At 37.4% G+C, this 17,798-nt stretch overlaps 1 protein-coding gene across 2 annotated transcripts in view; it reads left to right on the forward strand.

Moving 5' to 3' along the window:
- Positions 1–267: 267 nt before the first annotated feature.
- MLLT3 (MLLT3 super elongation complex subunit) overlaps positions 268–17,798 on the forward strand; it is a 267,938-nt gene continuing 250,407 nt past the window's right edge. Inside the window, exons 1-2 of one of the 2 annotated variants that reach the window (XM_045840142.1) lie at positions 268–542; positions 1,897–2,077. In XM_045840142.1, the coding sequence (XP_045696098.1) occupies positions 531–542; positions 1,897–2,077 (193 nt within the window). In that variant the 5' untranslated portion in view covers positions 268–530. Of the gene's footprint in view, positions 543–854; positions 973–1,896; positions 2,078–17,798 lie in introns of those variants that run through there. The other variant, XM_045840143.1, reaches the window with a different exon arrangement.

Raw genomic sequence — 17,798 nt, forward strand, 5'->3', positions numbered from 1 at the left:
CCTCCCCGCCCCGCCCTTCTCACCACCTCCCCGCCCCCACCCCCACCCCCACCCCCACCCCCACCCCACCCCACCCCACCCCCAGCAGGAACCTGTTACTTTAAGCAAGGCGTTCCAGTGTGGCACGGCTGGCCGCAGGGGTTTCGGGAGGTGGCCCGTGATTGGCTCTTTCGAGCTCCCCCTGGCTCGCTCGCTCGGCCTCCCCGCGCGCTCCGCCCCGCCCGCGCGCCCTCCCTCCGCCCTGTGAGGCTCGGAGCCCGGGTGTCAGGCGCCACAGCGCATGCTCCGGAATCTCATCCTCTGGCCCTGGGGCTGCTGCTGCTGCTGCTGCTGCTTTTGCTTTTGGGGCTGAGTTTAATAACCAGCGAGCGAGCGAGCGAACGCGGGGGAAAAAGGCAGAGAATGTCCGCCATCTACCCTCCGCTCCTGGGCGCGCTCTCATTCATAGCAGCCTCTTCATGAATTACAGCTGAGGGGGGCGGGGAGGGGGGTACCTCACAACACCCCAGCAAACCTCCGGGCCCCCAGGCATGGCTAGCTCGGTAAGTACATGCAAACATAATAATAAAAGACCCCCCCTCCGCCTTTCCTCCCTCGTCTTGTGCCGCTACCGCAGCCCAGACAGCGCCAGCGCTCCGCGGTTTCAATTAGAAAAAGGTTGGTACGGTTTGCAGGGAGCTGCTGCCTCTCCCTCAGCCTCCGTTCCCCTCCCTCCACAGCCCCCCAGGCGCGCACACACACACTCACACACTCACACACACTCGCCCCTCCACCCCCCGCGCCTCCCTCCCTTCTCGCCTCTCTTTGCAATCGCAAGAAGCGCACTCTCGCTCACACGCGCGCACTCACACACACACTCACACGGTGGAAGGAGGCGAATAATAACTCAGCCATATTTCAGCCGCAGCCGCTGCCGGGAGCCGCGGGCACAGTCCGGGGACGCGGTGAGCAGCCTGGGCGGCCGCTACGATGGTGCGTTCTCCTCGCGCGCGTGTGTGAGCCGGAGTGAGCGGGCTGACAGCGGCGGGGCCGCACGCAACTTTGCCCCCGCGCCAGGCTGCGCGCAGACGAGGCTTGGTGGCTGTCCGCCTGCCTCCCTACCTTTCTGAATTTCATTTTTGGGGGGTGGGTGGGAGGGTACTTTGGGGCCACTTTGGCTCTTGGAAGTGTGTTGCCGTGGCTCCGTTAGGCTGGCCTTGCCGATCGCGTGGGGCTTTTCGCTGGGGGGTGGGTGCGGGGTGCCTTAAGTTATGGATACCTTGGTGTGTTTTCCTGCGGGCGTGTGTATATCTGTGACGACGTCTCATTTTTGTTGTGCACGAACCCCGTGGTAAGAGCACGGGAGTTTGTGCCCATCAGCAGAGGCTGCCTGTAGTTTCCATTCAGCCTGGCACAGCGCTCCACACGCACGCACACACACGTACACAAAGACTTCCTCGGCGTGTGCCTGTCGCCGCGGCACTTTCGGGGAGGGGGCTCGCCCGAACCCCCCTGGGAGTCCCAGCTACCTCCCTTCCCACGCTGGGAAACTGCCCCGGCATCGTCTCCTAATTGTCTTCTAATTTGTTTCTGATGCATTTGTTGTCGTGCTCGTAGTGGCTGAGCGTGTTGTCCCTCTTTCCCCGACCCTTGGACCCCCTTCCTAATTGGGGGTAACATTCCATTACAACCCAGACGGGTGTGGATGCTTGGCCCGGGGCACCGGGGGCCAGGCCGGCCCGTGGGGTATTTGGGGGTGTGGGCTGTGCGCGCCCACGCGCGTGAAACGTGGATGCGGAGGGCACCGCCGTTTCCTTTTATGTGCGTTTCAAGGAGGAAAAAAAATGTCAGGCGCAATGTGCAATGTCGAACGGTCGTCTTCCTGTTGTTCAAGGCTGTCTCTCCTGCTGTCCGCAGTGTGCCGTGCAGGTGAAGCTGGAGCTGGGGCACCGCGCCCAGGTGAGGAAAAAACCCACTGTGGAGGGCTTCACCCATGACTGGATGGTGTTCGTGCGCGGTCCGGAGCACAGTAACATACAGCACTTTGTGGAGAAAGTCGTCTTCCACTTGCACGAAAGCTTTCCTAGGCCAAAAAGAGGTAGGGTTTGAATACAAAAGGAGCTTGATAAAAAATGTCTTCACTGGTGTAGGAAACAATCGCTTGGTCCCGCGGTCCCCTGTCCCTCTCCCCGCCCTCACCCCCCCTTCCCCCCTTGTTGCGCTCACTGTCTGAGCCTCGGACCCGGGTGCACGGCGCAGCGCCGTCCAGGTCCCAGCCCCTGCCCGCACTCGCGACTTCGGCTTCGTGAAAGTCACTGCCGAGAGAGAACCGTCAGGTGTCGAGTGTTTATTCATCCCAAGCCAGCCCTCACCGGTCTTCTGGGGTTAGCCGCGGATTCTGTGGGGAAGGTGCAATTAGTCGTTGGGTTTGGAGGTGTGGGGAGTAGGACCAGAGGGAATAAACAGCTGAGCCTTTTTTTTTTTTTAAGAGAAACCTAGACTTACCTGTGTTATCGGCAGAGAATGCATGGGATGTAGTTACTATTCTGTCTGGAGAAGTCGCCTCTTTTGGAGGGTATTCTCTGCTTTCCTCTCTGTACATGAAACATTGAATACCAGTTGTCACAGACTTTTCCTTTTGTAGGTTAGCCACCCCCATCCTACGCGGTCAGGATTTTATGTTTAGTTAGGAGCCTTACTCATCCCTAGCCCCGGATGGTACTTGATTACTCATTCGATTTTGGACAACCTTCCGAATTGTCTGTTCGATGTGATCTGCAGAGAAGAGGGTTCCCGCAAAGGTCGAGTCTAAGTTTCAGAGGGCCGATGTTGTCTTGCCCTGTGCTTCAGTCCTTCCCTACTTTGGTTGTTAGCCTTAGTGTCTACTTTGCATAGTCCTGCTGAGCCTTTGGTCCCAAACATTTTCCGTAAAGGATAGGGCAGTTTTGAAGAAAAGAAACCGGGTGTTATTTTAAAAGAAATTGAGAGAGTGTTTGAGAAATCCTGATTTCTAGTCCCTACAGCCTCTGGAAAGCTACTGTCTACTTGTTTTAGTTGGATTAGTGGAGGTAACAATATAAATACAATAAGGTGCTTTGTTTCTGAGCAGGTTTATTTATCTAAGTCGACACAATGGTTAGTAGTTATCTTCCATTTGATCAGTAATCTTTATTGGCATCTAGAACTCCTGCAGTTTCTTAGGGTAACATCATAATACATCCGTTCTGCTTAGAGCTACGAGGAAATTATTGAACATTCAGGGGTGGAATAAAGAGAAATGCGGTGTGCCTTAGAAGTGGCAGAGACTTGCGTTAATGCTTATTTTTGTTTCCCGAGTTCACATAATGGGATGTAGGATTGTATGTTTTGCCTTTAGTGGTTTGTTTTATACCTCGTCTTGACAACTTGAACAGCTGAATTTGATGGGCTTTGCTAGATGGTTAATAAATGAATCCAGCTTCTAAAACAGGGTTAGGAGTATGCATGGCCTATAGGAAATAACATTTAGATTTTGTTAGCGTTTTCTATAAAATATAGCTAGGTATATTATATTCATATTTCCTTAAAATTGTGATAAGGATGAGTATTGTCAAGTTTCTGTCACTATATGAGGTTGGGTATGAGGCTTCTTGGAATCTCATTCTCCCCTTTCCATGTGCCCATAGAGCTGCTGCAGAGCAGTTCAAACAAAAGAAACCACCTTCTAAGATCCTGGGTATGTAGTATTATGACTACTTGGCTACTATTTACTTCGAGGTGAAATACACTTTAAAAAGGCCATATTTATTGAATTAGGAAAATGAAGTTAGTTGGCAGAAGATGCAGCTCTTAAGATAACTTTGTGTAGGTGCCTTAATAATCAAATTGGCATTGTATAATCAACCTTCCCATATTTCACTACTATTCTTTGCTTCAGTGGGTATGTGTGGTGATGCTCCCCTTTATTTCCCATACCTGATGATTTTCTGTCCGGCCTGAGGGAATGTGAGGGTGCTGCCCACACAGCCCACACCTGGGTGTTGTTGCTGGGTGTGGTAAGCCACTCAGTAACACTGTGTCTTCCCACCTGTCTCCAGTGGGATGTCACCTTGTCCGTTGAGTTCTTCAATTTTTTTTCCTCAACTGTGGAGTTTCTTTATGTAGTCTATAAGCCATTGTTTTAAATGTTTATTTTTGGATTTTTATTTGTATACGTGCTTCCCATGAAGTGACAAGTCCTGGGAAAAACGCCAGCTTACATAGCCCAGGAGAGACCTTGTCATGTTGTAATTACACATGATTCAGATTGCAAGAGAAGGTTTCTCTGTTATTGGGAATAGTTGTAAATTCACTTAACACCAAACATGCCACTTACTCCTGGTACTTATTTTTTGGCCTATAATATCTTTCAAACTGATAAGAATTGGTACAGAATAAGAATGCCAGGCATTTCTAAGTCTACTTCTATACTTTTTAGGGTGCTATATTTGTAATATTATAGATCTATAAATGTTAGGATTGGAAATGGGAGAAACTGCAAAAATGACTTTGTGAAAAATCTGGGTAAATTTTTAAAAGGAATGCACATATTCTGAACTCTAAATGGCTACTAATAACAAGTTAAATCACTTTCGCTATATATGGTAGCAGATAAACAGAAATGGACCTTACAATTGAATATGAACTCCTCAGCCACAGAGATGGATGAATCCTTAGTTTCATTAAGTCTTTGGTTTGAAAAAGTGAATTAATTTTCAGGTTGATTCCTTTATTTCATAGTAATATTATGAGACCTTGTAGAGGAAGAAATTATAGTATTATCAACTTGTTGCCTAATGAGAATTACATACAGCATTTCAGGATTGAGCTAATTGGACTTGAATTAATGAGGTTTTACTCTGTTCCAAAGATGTATTGGAGACTTTCAATTTAAAACTACTAACAAAAAGTCCTAAAAAAAAGAGAGAGATTTTGATGAAATGGTGAAGCCTGGAATATCCATTAGCTGTTACAGAATAGGCAGGTCAGAGTGTAATGCATTTTAAAACTATCTACTTGCAAAAAAAGACCATATCTTATTTATTAGTACAAAAGATTTATAATAGTCTGATATGACGGGAATGAATAGTCACATTGAAAACATTTCATTTAAAATATTAATGTTTTCATTTTCATTATGATGTGAGTTTGAATGAACTTTCTTTTCAATTACAGCCATCCTTACTATTCCAATCTGTTCTACTGACATTTATGATATGAAATCTGTTGCTTATTATTTTATGTAAGCTAATTTGGCCACTGCTATGATTTGATAGCTTTTTATTTGTAGCCTTAGTCCTCTGAGTGGGCAGATAAAACATAATAAATCCACATTTATAACTTTCCTTTGATTAACTGTTTGAGCCCAGCTTTACTGTGTAGGTCTGATTTGTGTTAGTCTTATGAAATAATTTGAATAACTTTTTGTCAGAGTATCTAAAATTTCAGCGTTTACTAGTTGCAGATATTGTGTGTACCTGGTGTATTTTTCTTTTGAGGTATTTAAAAGATGTAAGGAAAAAGAAAGATGGAAGACTCTACTGATACATTTAGTAAGTGTTATAAGAGTGTGCAGAGTTTTGTATGGAATTAAGATGACCAGTGAGAACAGTTTTATTGCTTGGCATTTTGAAGCAACATGTAGTATAATTTTCTAAGGCAGCTAAAAACTAAGTTGCCGGAGGAAATCTCATAGGCTGTTAGTGAGAATGTAAATCGGGCACAGACATTTGGAGGGTATTTAGCAAAATCTAGTAAGATTTTAAATGTCCATACCTTTTGACCCATAATTTTACTTCTAGGATTTTTTTTTAACAAATGGCTTCATTACTGCACAAAGACACACCATATTTCTTGTGATTGTTTTTTAACAGCAAGCCATATATGGGACCTCAGTTGGGTAGGAGTAATCTAAAAAAAGAGGGTAAATCTATTTGTAGATGCAAGAAGATCTTCAAGATATATTATGTGAAATCAGTGTGATCAATTTAAAAATGTACTCAAACAGATAAAAAGTATATGTGTATATGTATATAAAAGAATCCTGGATGAATGGGGATAAACTCTTACCAATAATTTTCTTGAGGGGGCTTATGGTGCTGATGGTGATGGGGGTTATTTTTGTAGTGCTTGATTTTTTTTTTTTAAAGTTAATTCTATATATTTAAAGCACTCCAATGAGTACTCATTACTTTTTAAGACTGAAAGGCAAAGAGTAAAGAGCCAGTATAAGAGCATTGCCTTTTAAAAAAGGGATTAACATGTAGCTATCGAAAAGTGATAACTTTAACTATCTTGGGTAAATATTGTTGCTCAGAGGTAAGGAGGAGTTTAACATTAGGAATTACAGACTTGCATTGAAGTGATGATTTAAGAGACACCTGGTGTAATCTTGAGAGAGTCATGTCTCTGTTTTTTTCTCATTTGTGTTCTTATTTGTGTTAAAGGAGTAATGATAGAATAGAACAAGTTCCTCACAACTTGAGGATTAAATATGAATCTGCTGTTCTCAAATGTATTGGTCTTCAGACTCCTTTACACTTAAAAGTTGAGAACTCCAAGGAGCTTTTTCTGTGCAAGTTTTATTTATTAATATTTTTGTATTAGATATTAAACCTGAGACATTTTAAACAAATTCTAAAACAAAAGGTAGTGTGAAAAGAGCGGTATTGTTTTACTTTTTTGTGTGCAAGTCTTTTTAATGTTTTGTTTAATAAAAGACAACTGGATCCTCTTATGTGCTTCTGTGTTCAGTCTGTTGTGTTATCACATTATTCATTTTAGCTTCTGGAAAACTCTGCAGTACACTAAAGAGGGAATGAGAGTGAAGAAAAAGCAAATAACGTCTTAGAGTTGTCATGAAAATAATTTTAACTTTGCTAATACCTGGAGAAGGTCTTGGGGATCCTGAAGTCCCCAGACTATACACTCGAAGAACCTCTCCTATAAAATATTCAGCGTTCAACCTGACACAGATAAACTGCCCTATTAATATGTGGAAGCTGCTTTTAAAAAAATCACTATTATTGTTGCTGATAAAACACTCATTTAATAGAAAGAGAAAAGACAAATCTTCCAAGGCATTTGCATGGTTAAATTCCGGTGTAAAAATTATTTAACAATTTTTTCAGAAAAGAAAATCCTAAACTTGGGTTTTACTAGATATATTTTATACTTAACATTATTGTCCATTTTATGCTGTGTTATCTTGTTCTGTAGAAGCCTTTTACATCTATTGTTTTAGGTGACCCATTGTTGAATTACCTCTGTGAGGTAGGCAGGGTAGGGGTATCAATTGGTTTCATAATTTTACCTTAAAAAACCCTTGTTCCTTCTCTTGGTTCTTTGAAGTTTCCTTCCAGTGCTCTTCCATGGATCAACCTTAGCCCTTTAGCTCTTTTTCTGGTCATTTATTACAGATGACTCCTACTACTTAACACAGCTACACAGCTTTTACAATTCTAAGATGTAGGCTTTTTTTTTTTTAATCTCTTAGTGACTTAAGTCTTCAAAAGATAACTTTGGAAAGCTTAGATACTTGGGGAAGGAGGACGATGTTAAATTCAATTATTCCAATTATAAAATTAAGCAAGGACTCAATGTATTACTGAACTTTACTGAACTTTAATCTATTTGACCAGATTGTAGAACGTATTTGATCTCTGAAACATAAAATGTTTTACGCTGTCCCAATGGAAGTAGTATAGATTTCTATATTTTGGTCCTTTGGTTTTTATACTTTCTGTTTGAGTTGGTTTTTTATTCCTGAGAGAAGAAGCTAACATGTAGAAAGAGGAATTCTCTTGTTTCAGTTATACAAATTAATATTCTTTTAAAACATTTTGTTTCATATGTGGCCAGAATTTTTTTAGTTTATCTTCTGACTAATAACATATATTTTAATACTTTAATCTTTTATTCTGATATTTTGTTGTTCTCCTTATTCTTGTTTGTAGTGTTTTATTCATTTTGGGGACTATAATTTATGTGAAAAGAGTCCTTGGATAGATAATTGCCCATTGATGATATTATAGGTAGTTTGTAAGCATTTTTTGAAAAAATTTGTGTTATAAATATCATAGAAATTGAGAAATGGCATTACACATTTGCATAGAGCATCTTTTATGATGAACCCATATATTATATTTTTACATGCAAATGAAAATTGCATTTTCTAATTTGTAGATATGTGGTCATTGTAGAAAAATCAAACCATAGAAATAGAAAGGAGTTACCCCCAAATTCTTCATATACAACAATGATTAATATTTTGGTAGATACCTTTATATATGTATATACACACACTTATACACATACTTATTAACTGAATTAACATGAATTCATTTAACAAGTGTTTTTGTTTTCATTTTGTGGAGCCCCCTCCGATACTCCTAGAACATTTCTAGGAGCTGGGAAGAAAGCACAGATGAACATTCCTACTCTCATGATATATAGTGGAATGTCATCTTTTTAAAGCTGAGTTTTATGGTATTGCATTGAATATAGGTTTGTTATACATTATTTGGACATTTAGATTGTTCTCAGTTTGAATTTGATATGAATAGTGCTATTTGAACATTGTTGACATTCATTTTTATGTCTTTTCAATAATTTTCTTATGTTAAATTTCCAGAAGGGAGGTATGTGAGTCAAGGTGTATAGATTACTCCAAAATAAACTGTATCAGTTTATACTTTCCTAGCAGTTGGGAGACTGCTCATTTCCCTACATGGTTGCCAGTACTGGGAATTAATAGCTTTAAAAAAAATCTTTGCCAATCTGCTGGATGATATGATAGCCTTATTTTTATTTGCATTTATTTGATTAGTAATAACACATATCTTTAAATATGTACTACATATTTACCACTTGTCATTTGTGATAGGCCTGTTTTGTGGCCTTTTTGTATTTATAAAAAAAAAGTACAGGCAAATACAAAGGAAAGAATGATATAACAAACATTTAAATCCCCAGTATGAAGAGTGAAAGTGTTTACATTTTATATTTGCTTCCTTGTTTTCATTTTAGGGAATTAAGTGTTATAGATTCAGCTAAATTTTTTAAATGCTTCTCAACTTTTTCTTCCAACTTTTCAGCTTTACTTTTATCTATTGATGTTTATTTCCACATTTATGCTACAAGTAAAAGAATATTATGTCTTAAAATATTCATAAAGAGTATCAATACTGAGTGAACCATTTTTTAAATTGAGATGTATAATTCACATACCATAACATTCATTCCTTTAAAGTGTAAAATTCAGTGGGTTTTAGTATATTCACAAGGTTGTGCACCAGTTGCCACTATTTAGTTCCAGAACGTTTTTATCAGTGAATAATGTTGCATCTTGCTTCTCTTGGACTCAATGTTTTTGAACCTTTCCATATGTCATTTACAGAGAGCCAATTCATTCCGTTTAATTTCTTTTGATTAATATTTAATTGTAGGAATATGTTTTATGCTTATTTTTCTGTTCTTCTGTTAAGGAATATATAGGTCACATTCCATTTCATGCAGTGAACATCTTTGCATGTATTACCTTGAACAAATAAATGAGATTTTGGATATAGGCCTAGAATTTGAGTTGACAGTACGTTTTCATTTGTACCAGACATTGTTAAATTGCTCTACAAAGTAGTTGTGATAGTTTATAACCTGTTGGAGAATGAGTACTATTTTCTCATCTTTGCAAATGTTGGATGTTTTAAGATTTCCTATTTTTGATATTTAGTTGAAATGGGGTATCTTTTTTTCATTTACATTTCTCTGGTTTCTAGTGGGTTAAGCATTTTCCATCTGTTTACTGACAGTTTGGATGTCCTCTTTATTGACTTCTTTTTATATCTTTTTCTTTTAAAAAAACTGTTGAGGTGTTTGTTTTTTTCTTAACTGTAGAATGTTAACCCTTTGTTATTTGAGTTGAAAAGATCTTGTCCTATTTTTTTTCTTTCTCTCGTAGCCCAATGTGTGGTATCTTTTTGTCATACACAAATTTTAAATTGTGTCAAAATTATCTATTTTGCTTTGCCTTCCTGTTTGGTTTTGGGTTTTGTTTAAGAATATAATTTGTGGTCATGGAAATGTGATTAACCAACAAACTTTATATGTGCAGGATACAGTGAAAAGATTGGGGGAGATGCAAATAAAAGAGGAGATCCCTGCCTTCAATGCGCTTGTGTCTTTTAGAGCTGGAAAGGACACTTGAGATTCTTCATCTTTGTTTACCCTCTCATTTTACTTTCAATCAGCAGCCTAGAAATGTGAAGTGATCTTGCATGTAGACACAATGAGTCACAAGTATGCCAGTGCAAAGATAACTAGTAATAAATGGCAGTAAATGTTTACTTTTAAAACATTGAGTAATTATTCACTTGTATTAGCAGACAACTGTTCAGCAATAACTGCTTTTGTAGACGTGATCTAGGATTTAATTAAGTGGTGGTAACCATGGTAGATACTGTTTAAAAGGAAGTTCTATAACTACTTTCAGGCAAAATCAAATTCATTTTATGGATTTATTTGAGGTTTCCTTTCAAAATTTAAATCATTAGGAAAAATTGTTAGTAAGTGGTAGGTATCCCCCTGACATTTCCACCCCTACAGCCACCCCACCCCACCTGCCCCCTGTAGGACTGCAATTCCATGAAGGATGCAGAACTTTGTTTTAGGAAATAGTGTTGTGTGACCTAATTCTTTTAACTCTACTGTGATAAGTTTGCAATGGTTGAGGCCTGAAGAAAGCTATTATCATTGAATTTTTAAAAAGATAAGGCTAGGATTTGGGTGTGATTTAGTAGGTATGTTGTAGTTAGCAATTACCTTTTTGGATAGAATCAACGTACCATCATTTTTTATAAAGGAAAATTATGGCTCATTTTGAACTTAATTCTGAGGTCCTTTTATTTAAAATATTGTTCATAAGTGATTATAAAGATTAGTTGAATTCAGTTAGAATTATTACTCATGTTAGATTGATATTCTCAGAGCCAAGTAAATTTAAAATATTTAATTTTGCCAAATGTAGATTTTTTTGTTACTTTCCACCAGAAATTGTTATTTTTCCATCAATACGAGGCCAAATACTGTGTGTATGTATTGATTTTGAGAAGCAAAAATACATTAACAATTTCCTAATATATTAACAACCACAGTGGCCTAGATAGTAGGGAGATTTACTTGCCTCTTAATATTTCTAGATATATTTAAGTTTGCATGATGCCTTTAATTTTTGCCAAAAGGTTTTATGTCCCTTTCTTCCTCCCCTCTCCCAAGGTGGCATTGTGAGAGATTAGTGGCATATTATTCCAGGTACCTATTTATTTTAATAAACATTTAAAACATTTTGAATGCTTAAAAACAAGATTTGTTATAGATTTCATGTCATCCACACCTTTTACTCAAAATGCTACATTATATGTGTTGCTGAATAATGAAAGCTTTATTTGTATTGAAGAAATGTTTTCTAGTTTACAAAATTGTTTCCTTTGTTTGATTTCTTTCCTTGTTCCTGTGTTATAAGCAGCTGTTTTGTAGTAACTCAGTGAAAATTAGAGCATTTAGGCTGTTGGGATTTGGTTGCTTTTAGTGAGATGGATTATTCAAATGTTGAATAACATTCATCTTATCAGAGATGCTTATTGTATGGCTTCTCTGCCTTACCTGTCCACAAAAATAGTGAGTAGCAGTGGGAACCTACCTTCCTCATCATATAGGGCATCCAGCATGAACACCTGTTAACGTGCTTCATTCAGTCCAGCATTCACCTCTCCTTGTGTACGTACCTGTTGTTGTTCCTGTATTTCAGTGGAGATACTCATCAAATGAGATGGGACCTATATTACCACTGTGGGCAGTACTTATACCTTTGATCAGTGTCATCTAGACATGGGAAGTTTTTGGCAACAATGTAACATAAAGGTAGATATTGCAAGTCAGAAGGAGTGTTAGAATTTAGACAGTAGCTCCCACTCTCCTAAATGGTAAATCTTTATTCACTGTTCTAAAACTCATTTTTTCTGTACCTCTAATAATTGACTTTGTACAAACAGAACCACCACTTGAATTTAGCAGGAAACATTGTGTTGGCTGAGAACCACAATTTCTAGAATGTGTTTTAGCTTATGTTACAGGCAAAATGAATTTTCTTTTTCCTTATATTCTTCCTTCACCTACTTTGGATGCTTTTTCAAAAGCCAGACACAAATTTGAGAGAATTGGCTAGGTTTATCATTTTTTTACTACTTTATGAAATGCAACTAGCCTTTTAGCTTTAAAAATAGGAGTCAGATGTATTCCAGTAACTGTGAGGAACAGTATTTAGCAATGCAACCATAAAGGCCCAGCCTGGGAGGTAGGAGGGATGTGTTTGGTCTGAAAAAACTGGGTTTTCCCAGCTCTGAAATATTTTTTCCTTAGTTTTTAAAAAATGATAAATTCTGAATGTGTCATTGATCTAGTATTGAAATCTAATGATGAAATAACTAGCATTTATTGACTATCATCTGTATATTGGTTAGTTGTCATACTAAACAATAGATGTGTGCTACTGTGTTTAATTTCTCACTTTTTGTAAGTGTAGTTTGAAGAATGATTTAAAAAATATTTTATTTATTTTCAGAGAAAGGGAAGGAGAGGGAGAGAAACATCAATGTGTGTGCTTCTCACACATCCCCCACTGGGGACCTGGCTCACAACCCAGGCATGTGCCCTGACCGGGAATCAAACCAGCAACCCTTTGGTTCACAGACTGGCATTCAGTCCACTGAGCCACACCAGCCAGGGCTGGAGAATCCTTTTTTTAAAGCATAAAATGTTGATGTGAACTTTCGGATATTGGAATTTTAACTGTTTAAATTGAAGAGTGAACAGTGAAATGGGTAAAAGACTTACTGTAATAATAGGGAAGTAGAAGATAACATGGATATGTTACTAACTAGGTGATGAAGTTTTGGTTATGAAAAGTTACTTTCTGATTTTATTGGTGCCATTTACACAAGTCATCAACTACTTATAGGTGGGAGCATTCACAGAACTTGAGACACCTTGTGTTTATTTGAAACTACTTCTTTAAGTATGGCCAGGTCATTAGATCATTGAGTTTTTCATGAAAGTTGACTTATTTATTTATTTATTTATTTATATTTCATATGATATAGTCCAGACCTTGAAATTTTGTAACTCAATTTGCTTTTATGAAGTATTGTGTTTCAGATAACTGCTTGTGTTTCAATACCAATAGAATTACAGGTGTTTTGAATAGCAAGTACCCTTCCACTCTTTACTTGCAACAGCTTGTGTAACTTTTAGGTCAAAGAAAAGTAATTCTAGTTACCATTCTTACTTGTTAAAGGGAATTATCTAATGACTAACTAGACCTGTGGATTTAATCTGTATAAAAATACACACAAATGCAGACATTTTAAAGAGAGCAGCACATATACGAGAATGTTGTGTGTTAAAACCTACACGGTAACTTGTGTTAGTGCTGCTTGACATAATATCTTTCTGTGGAGGTCCTTTTTTGGGTTTATCATTGATTTTAATATTTAATTCAGTTCATTTTCTGCATATAAGAATTGTTCATCTTTGCCCTCATTTTGATAACTGTGTGATACATAAAAATAAATCAGTGAAAAGATGGGAAGAAAATACTAGAGGAAAATGTTAATAGAAGTTATCTATGAGAGGTGGGATATCAGAAAGTTTTTGTCATCAGTAATAATTGTTGGATGTTTTCAAGCTTTCCTGCATGCCACATCTTATGTGAAAGTAAAACTAGATACTAAAATGTACATATGAACATGTTCACAGTAAGTTTTTTAGCCTTTTTTTCTTAAAATAATATCATTTAGAAGATATACAGGAATGTCTTCTCTAAGGAACTTTTTTATATTTTGTTGAAGGTTTAATTACCTGTCATTTTGAATGTTTTCTTTTACTGTTGTTATGAATATATGCACAGTGTTTCTTAAGTTGATTTTAAGCTTCATGTAAATCATGTCCTTAACTTTCTTAATAATTCTTAATAAGTTGTATTGCAGTTTTAAACTGAACCATATTAACCAATCTATAAGTACACGATTCATCTAAGTTTTTTTTTGTAATAAATTTTTTTGTTATAATGATTTTCAGAGTGTTAACCTGACTTTACAAATTGATACAAATAAAGGGACTCTCATCATGTGTAGTATATGATGTGGAGTTAGGAATAAATGGGATCTGTAACTGGAAAAAAGACCCATTTCTAGTTTGTGACTTTGTGTATATTTTGGGGGTTAAACACTAAATTATAAGAAACAGAAAGTACTCAAAACTATTACCAAGACCAAGGCAAATATAATATGTCTAGCACAGGGAGAAAAGTGGTGCCTTTTGGATGGGAAACTGATGCATAATGGCACAAACATAAATAATATTTTAGTATTAAAGCAGTTTTTAATACTGTTTCATATACAGGATTGGGAAAATGGAGGTTTACAGTTAATATGGAAAATAATGTAATAATTAATAATAATACAAGACTAAAACTCAGTTTCATATACTCAAAACTGTAAATCTACTTTTGCCCCACCCTGTATATGCTACAAAAATAACCAGAAGTTTAAAAAAATTAAAATGTAATTTTATGTTTTGTATACAGGGTAAGGCAAAAGAAGGTTTATAGTTTTGAGTATATGAGGGGAGATCTCCCCCCCAAAACAGAATTTATTTATAAAAAATTGTGTACTTATTCTTACATGTTTAGACTTCAGTCACCTTCAAAGCACTCTCCATTTGATGCGGTATACTTATCAAGATGCTTTTCCCAGTGCTCACAACAGTTTGAAGTCCCTGATTTTGATGCCTTTTAGTGCTTCTGCTGGTTCCTCTTTTAGTTCTTCCACATCAGCAAAATGTTTTCCTTTGAGGACTTGTTTCATCTGGGACAGCAAAATAAAAGTCAGGGCTAGGTCAGGTGAATAGGGAGTGTGGGGCATAGGGGTCCTGCCATTTTGGGCCCCAAACTGCTGAACACTTACAGTGTGTTCACTCATAGCATAGTGTGGGCAGGTGCACTTGTAAATCACTCAATGGGGCAAACTCATGGAAAGAGTCTTTAAAAAAAGTTCTCTAAAGCTGAGCACAGCCTCTCACAACAACGCCAGCTAGCCCGCTGATACAGATTGGTTCCTAGAACACTCACCTAGTGGGGGGAAGCCTGTACTACAAAGAGCCTGCCCTCCAGAGGATAGGTTTGGGTTTTTTTGTGTGTGTACCCCTTTGTATAATGCAGATAGATGATTTGCATATTCCTTAGATATAACTAAAAGTAATGATTTCTGCAAAATGAGGGATTTAATTTTAGTTGTCTTAACAGGTGTAATATAAAATTTGTACTCTAAAGCCTGGCTGATTTAGTTCATGATATTACAATTTGTGGGAAACATCTTTATCTTTTTAATATTTTTGAAAAAATAGTCATTAAAACTGTACTTTGCTCAAATACATAGCAAAACTATATATCAAATAAAAGTCTTTAATAGATGCTTTTATAAAACTCATAAATTATAGTTAGCCAGATTAATTCTACCTTAGAATATCAATAATAAAAATTGTTTGTGATCTGAACATTTCTTTATTAGCTACTTGAATAAAATTGCTACTTGAAGTTCTATTTGCTAGTGTTTGGGCTAACATTACTTTTTATGGGCTTAATTTAGTTCTAATAAGTGTTTATTTAACTATTTCCATTCCTTTTGAGGGCATTCTAAATGGGGTTCAGAGTGGCTGGACTCCTTTCTTTAGGATGAAGGTGTGTATGAGAATGAGGAAAATAAACTGTTTGCCACCATGACTGTAGCTCATGATACTTGCTTGCTATTTTTATTATTAATTTATGTATGTGTCTTAACTACAAATATAGAAAATAAAGTGATTGCTTTAAAACCCATCTAACAAAATATTTGAAGGACCAAGTGAAGAGTTGAGATTTTGTGTAATAAGGACACTTGGTTTGAATATTGCAGGTTGTTAGAGATTCCAAATTTGGTACTGAATTAAATAAACATGCTCATAGAGTTTTATTATAGGACAGAGCTGAAGTAGACCAAGATAATGTGTAAATGGCCCTTATTTAGAGCATAGAGAGTGGGAGCATGTTTTGCAGTGAAAGGGGAACTGACGGACAAGGTGTTCTCTACTTGTAGACTTGTAAAGACCTCAGAGTTTTCTTTATGTTATTGTAGAAAGACATTATTTTTGCTTTGGCGTGCTTAAAACTAAAGGGCAAATGATCCAAAAGAATAATCTTGAAATTCAATAGCAAGAAAACTACTTGACATTGTGGGCTGGAGGCCAGCAAACGTGTTGCTTTCATTGAATGCGTGGGAAATGGGGCAGGCCTGGAATTTAAAGAGACAGGGTGCAGTACCCTAGAGAAGAAAAGCCCTCCTGTATGATTTGCTTACTTGGAGAAAAAAATAGACCTAAAGTTTTCTCTAAAGGATCTTTATTGGATCAACTGTTTCAGGCATTGAAAGACACTGAGTTTTCCCTAACTCCAGTTCCCATCTCCCTAGCCATCTTCTCCTCACTGAAATTGCTGCTGAGTAAAATTGTTTATAACCGAGGAGAAGCAGCTTTTCAAATAAAAGTACTCTGTTGCCTGTTCAAATGGAGTATAATGTAATTCTCTCTGAAACTGAGCACTTATTACTTTGTTTATGTAGCTGTTTAAAAAGGGGGTGTGTGTGATGAGCAGTTAGGGGTACTACAGGAACCACTGCTTTGGAAATTACTGCTTTTTTTTTTTCTGTCTGAGTTTTCCTCCCCCACCACTCATGAATGCCCCTCCTCCCCTCCACCACCTCCCACAATCCCTCAATAAAATAGTATTTAAAAGACTTGAATAACCAGTCCTATGTACCAGCTTCTTGCTTGAGGCAGTAATGTTGTATTATTTTCAATGGGTGGTCTTGAATCTCCATGGGAGATTTTACAGGCAGTGGGCTCCAAGACCCACTAAGTATTATGCTGAATATAACCAGTTTAATTCCCAAGCCATAGAGAATATATAGAGATAGGTTTATATTCTTAAAGTCCCATCATTAATTACTTGCAAACCAATTTATTTAATTTTATTTGAAGAATTTATGGTTTAGATCCCTACAAGGAACACATATTAACCCAGTATTTGAAGTTTACTTTTTAAAACAAGTAAGCCATTCATATATATGTCAATTCAGGAACACCCATTTGTAGTGTATTTTAATTCATAGGTGTTTTTTGGTTGTTTTAATTTTTTTCCTTTAGAAATCAACACGTAGTAGTTGTTTTGGAATGTTAAATAGCTGAAGCCATATTTCTTCTACTTGAGATAGTATAAAATATAGGATCTGTTAGAACCAGAAAGTGTATCAGATACGCTTAAGTGTATCTCTTACCTGTGACATGTAGCATAAATGTATATTGGCCAGAGATTTACTAAAACTGCTTTGGGCCAAACCTTTGTGGAAATAAACAGATTGGAATGATAAATTAAATACTAGATTAAGAATGCCCTTTGTAAAAAATATATTGTCCTTTAGGCAAACTTACTTGAATAAAACATTGGATTCATTTGTACACTGTAAATATTGAAATGTGGAATGCTGCACTCATGACTATTCCTACATAACTTAGCTTATAATTATTTTTCAGTTTCTTTCTAGTGCGAGCCTGTGGTTATCAACCCGAGTGATAACGTAACTTTGTTGGGTCAATTGATTTGCTTATTTTGTTCCTGTTACGTTGTTCAGAAAATTGTTTTCTGAAGAATGCTGGAC

Source organism: Phyllostomus hastatus, unplaced genomic scaffold (assembly GCF_019186645.2).
Source record: "Phyllostomus hastatus isolate PE091 unplaced genomic scaffold, TTU_PhHast_1.1 phas_contig_34, whole genome shotgun sequence".
Taxonomy (NCBI): domain Eukaryota; kingdom Metazoa; phylum Chordata; class Mammalia; order Chiroptera; family Phyllostomidae; genus Phyllostomus; species Phyllostomus hastatus.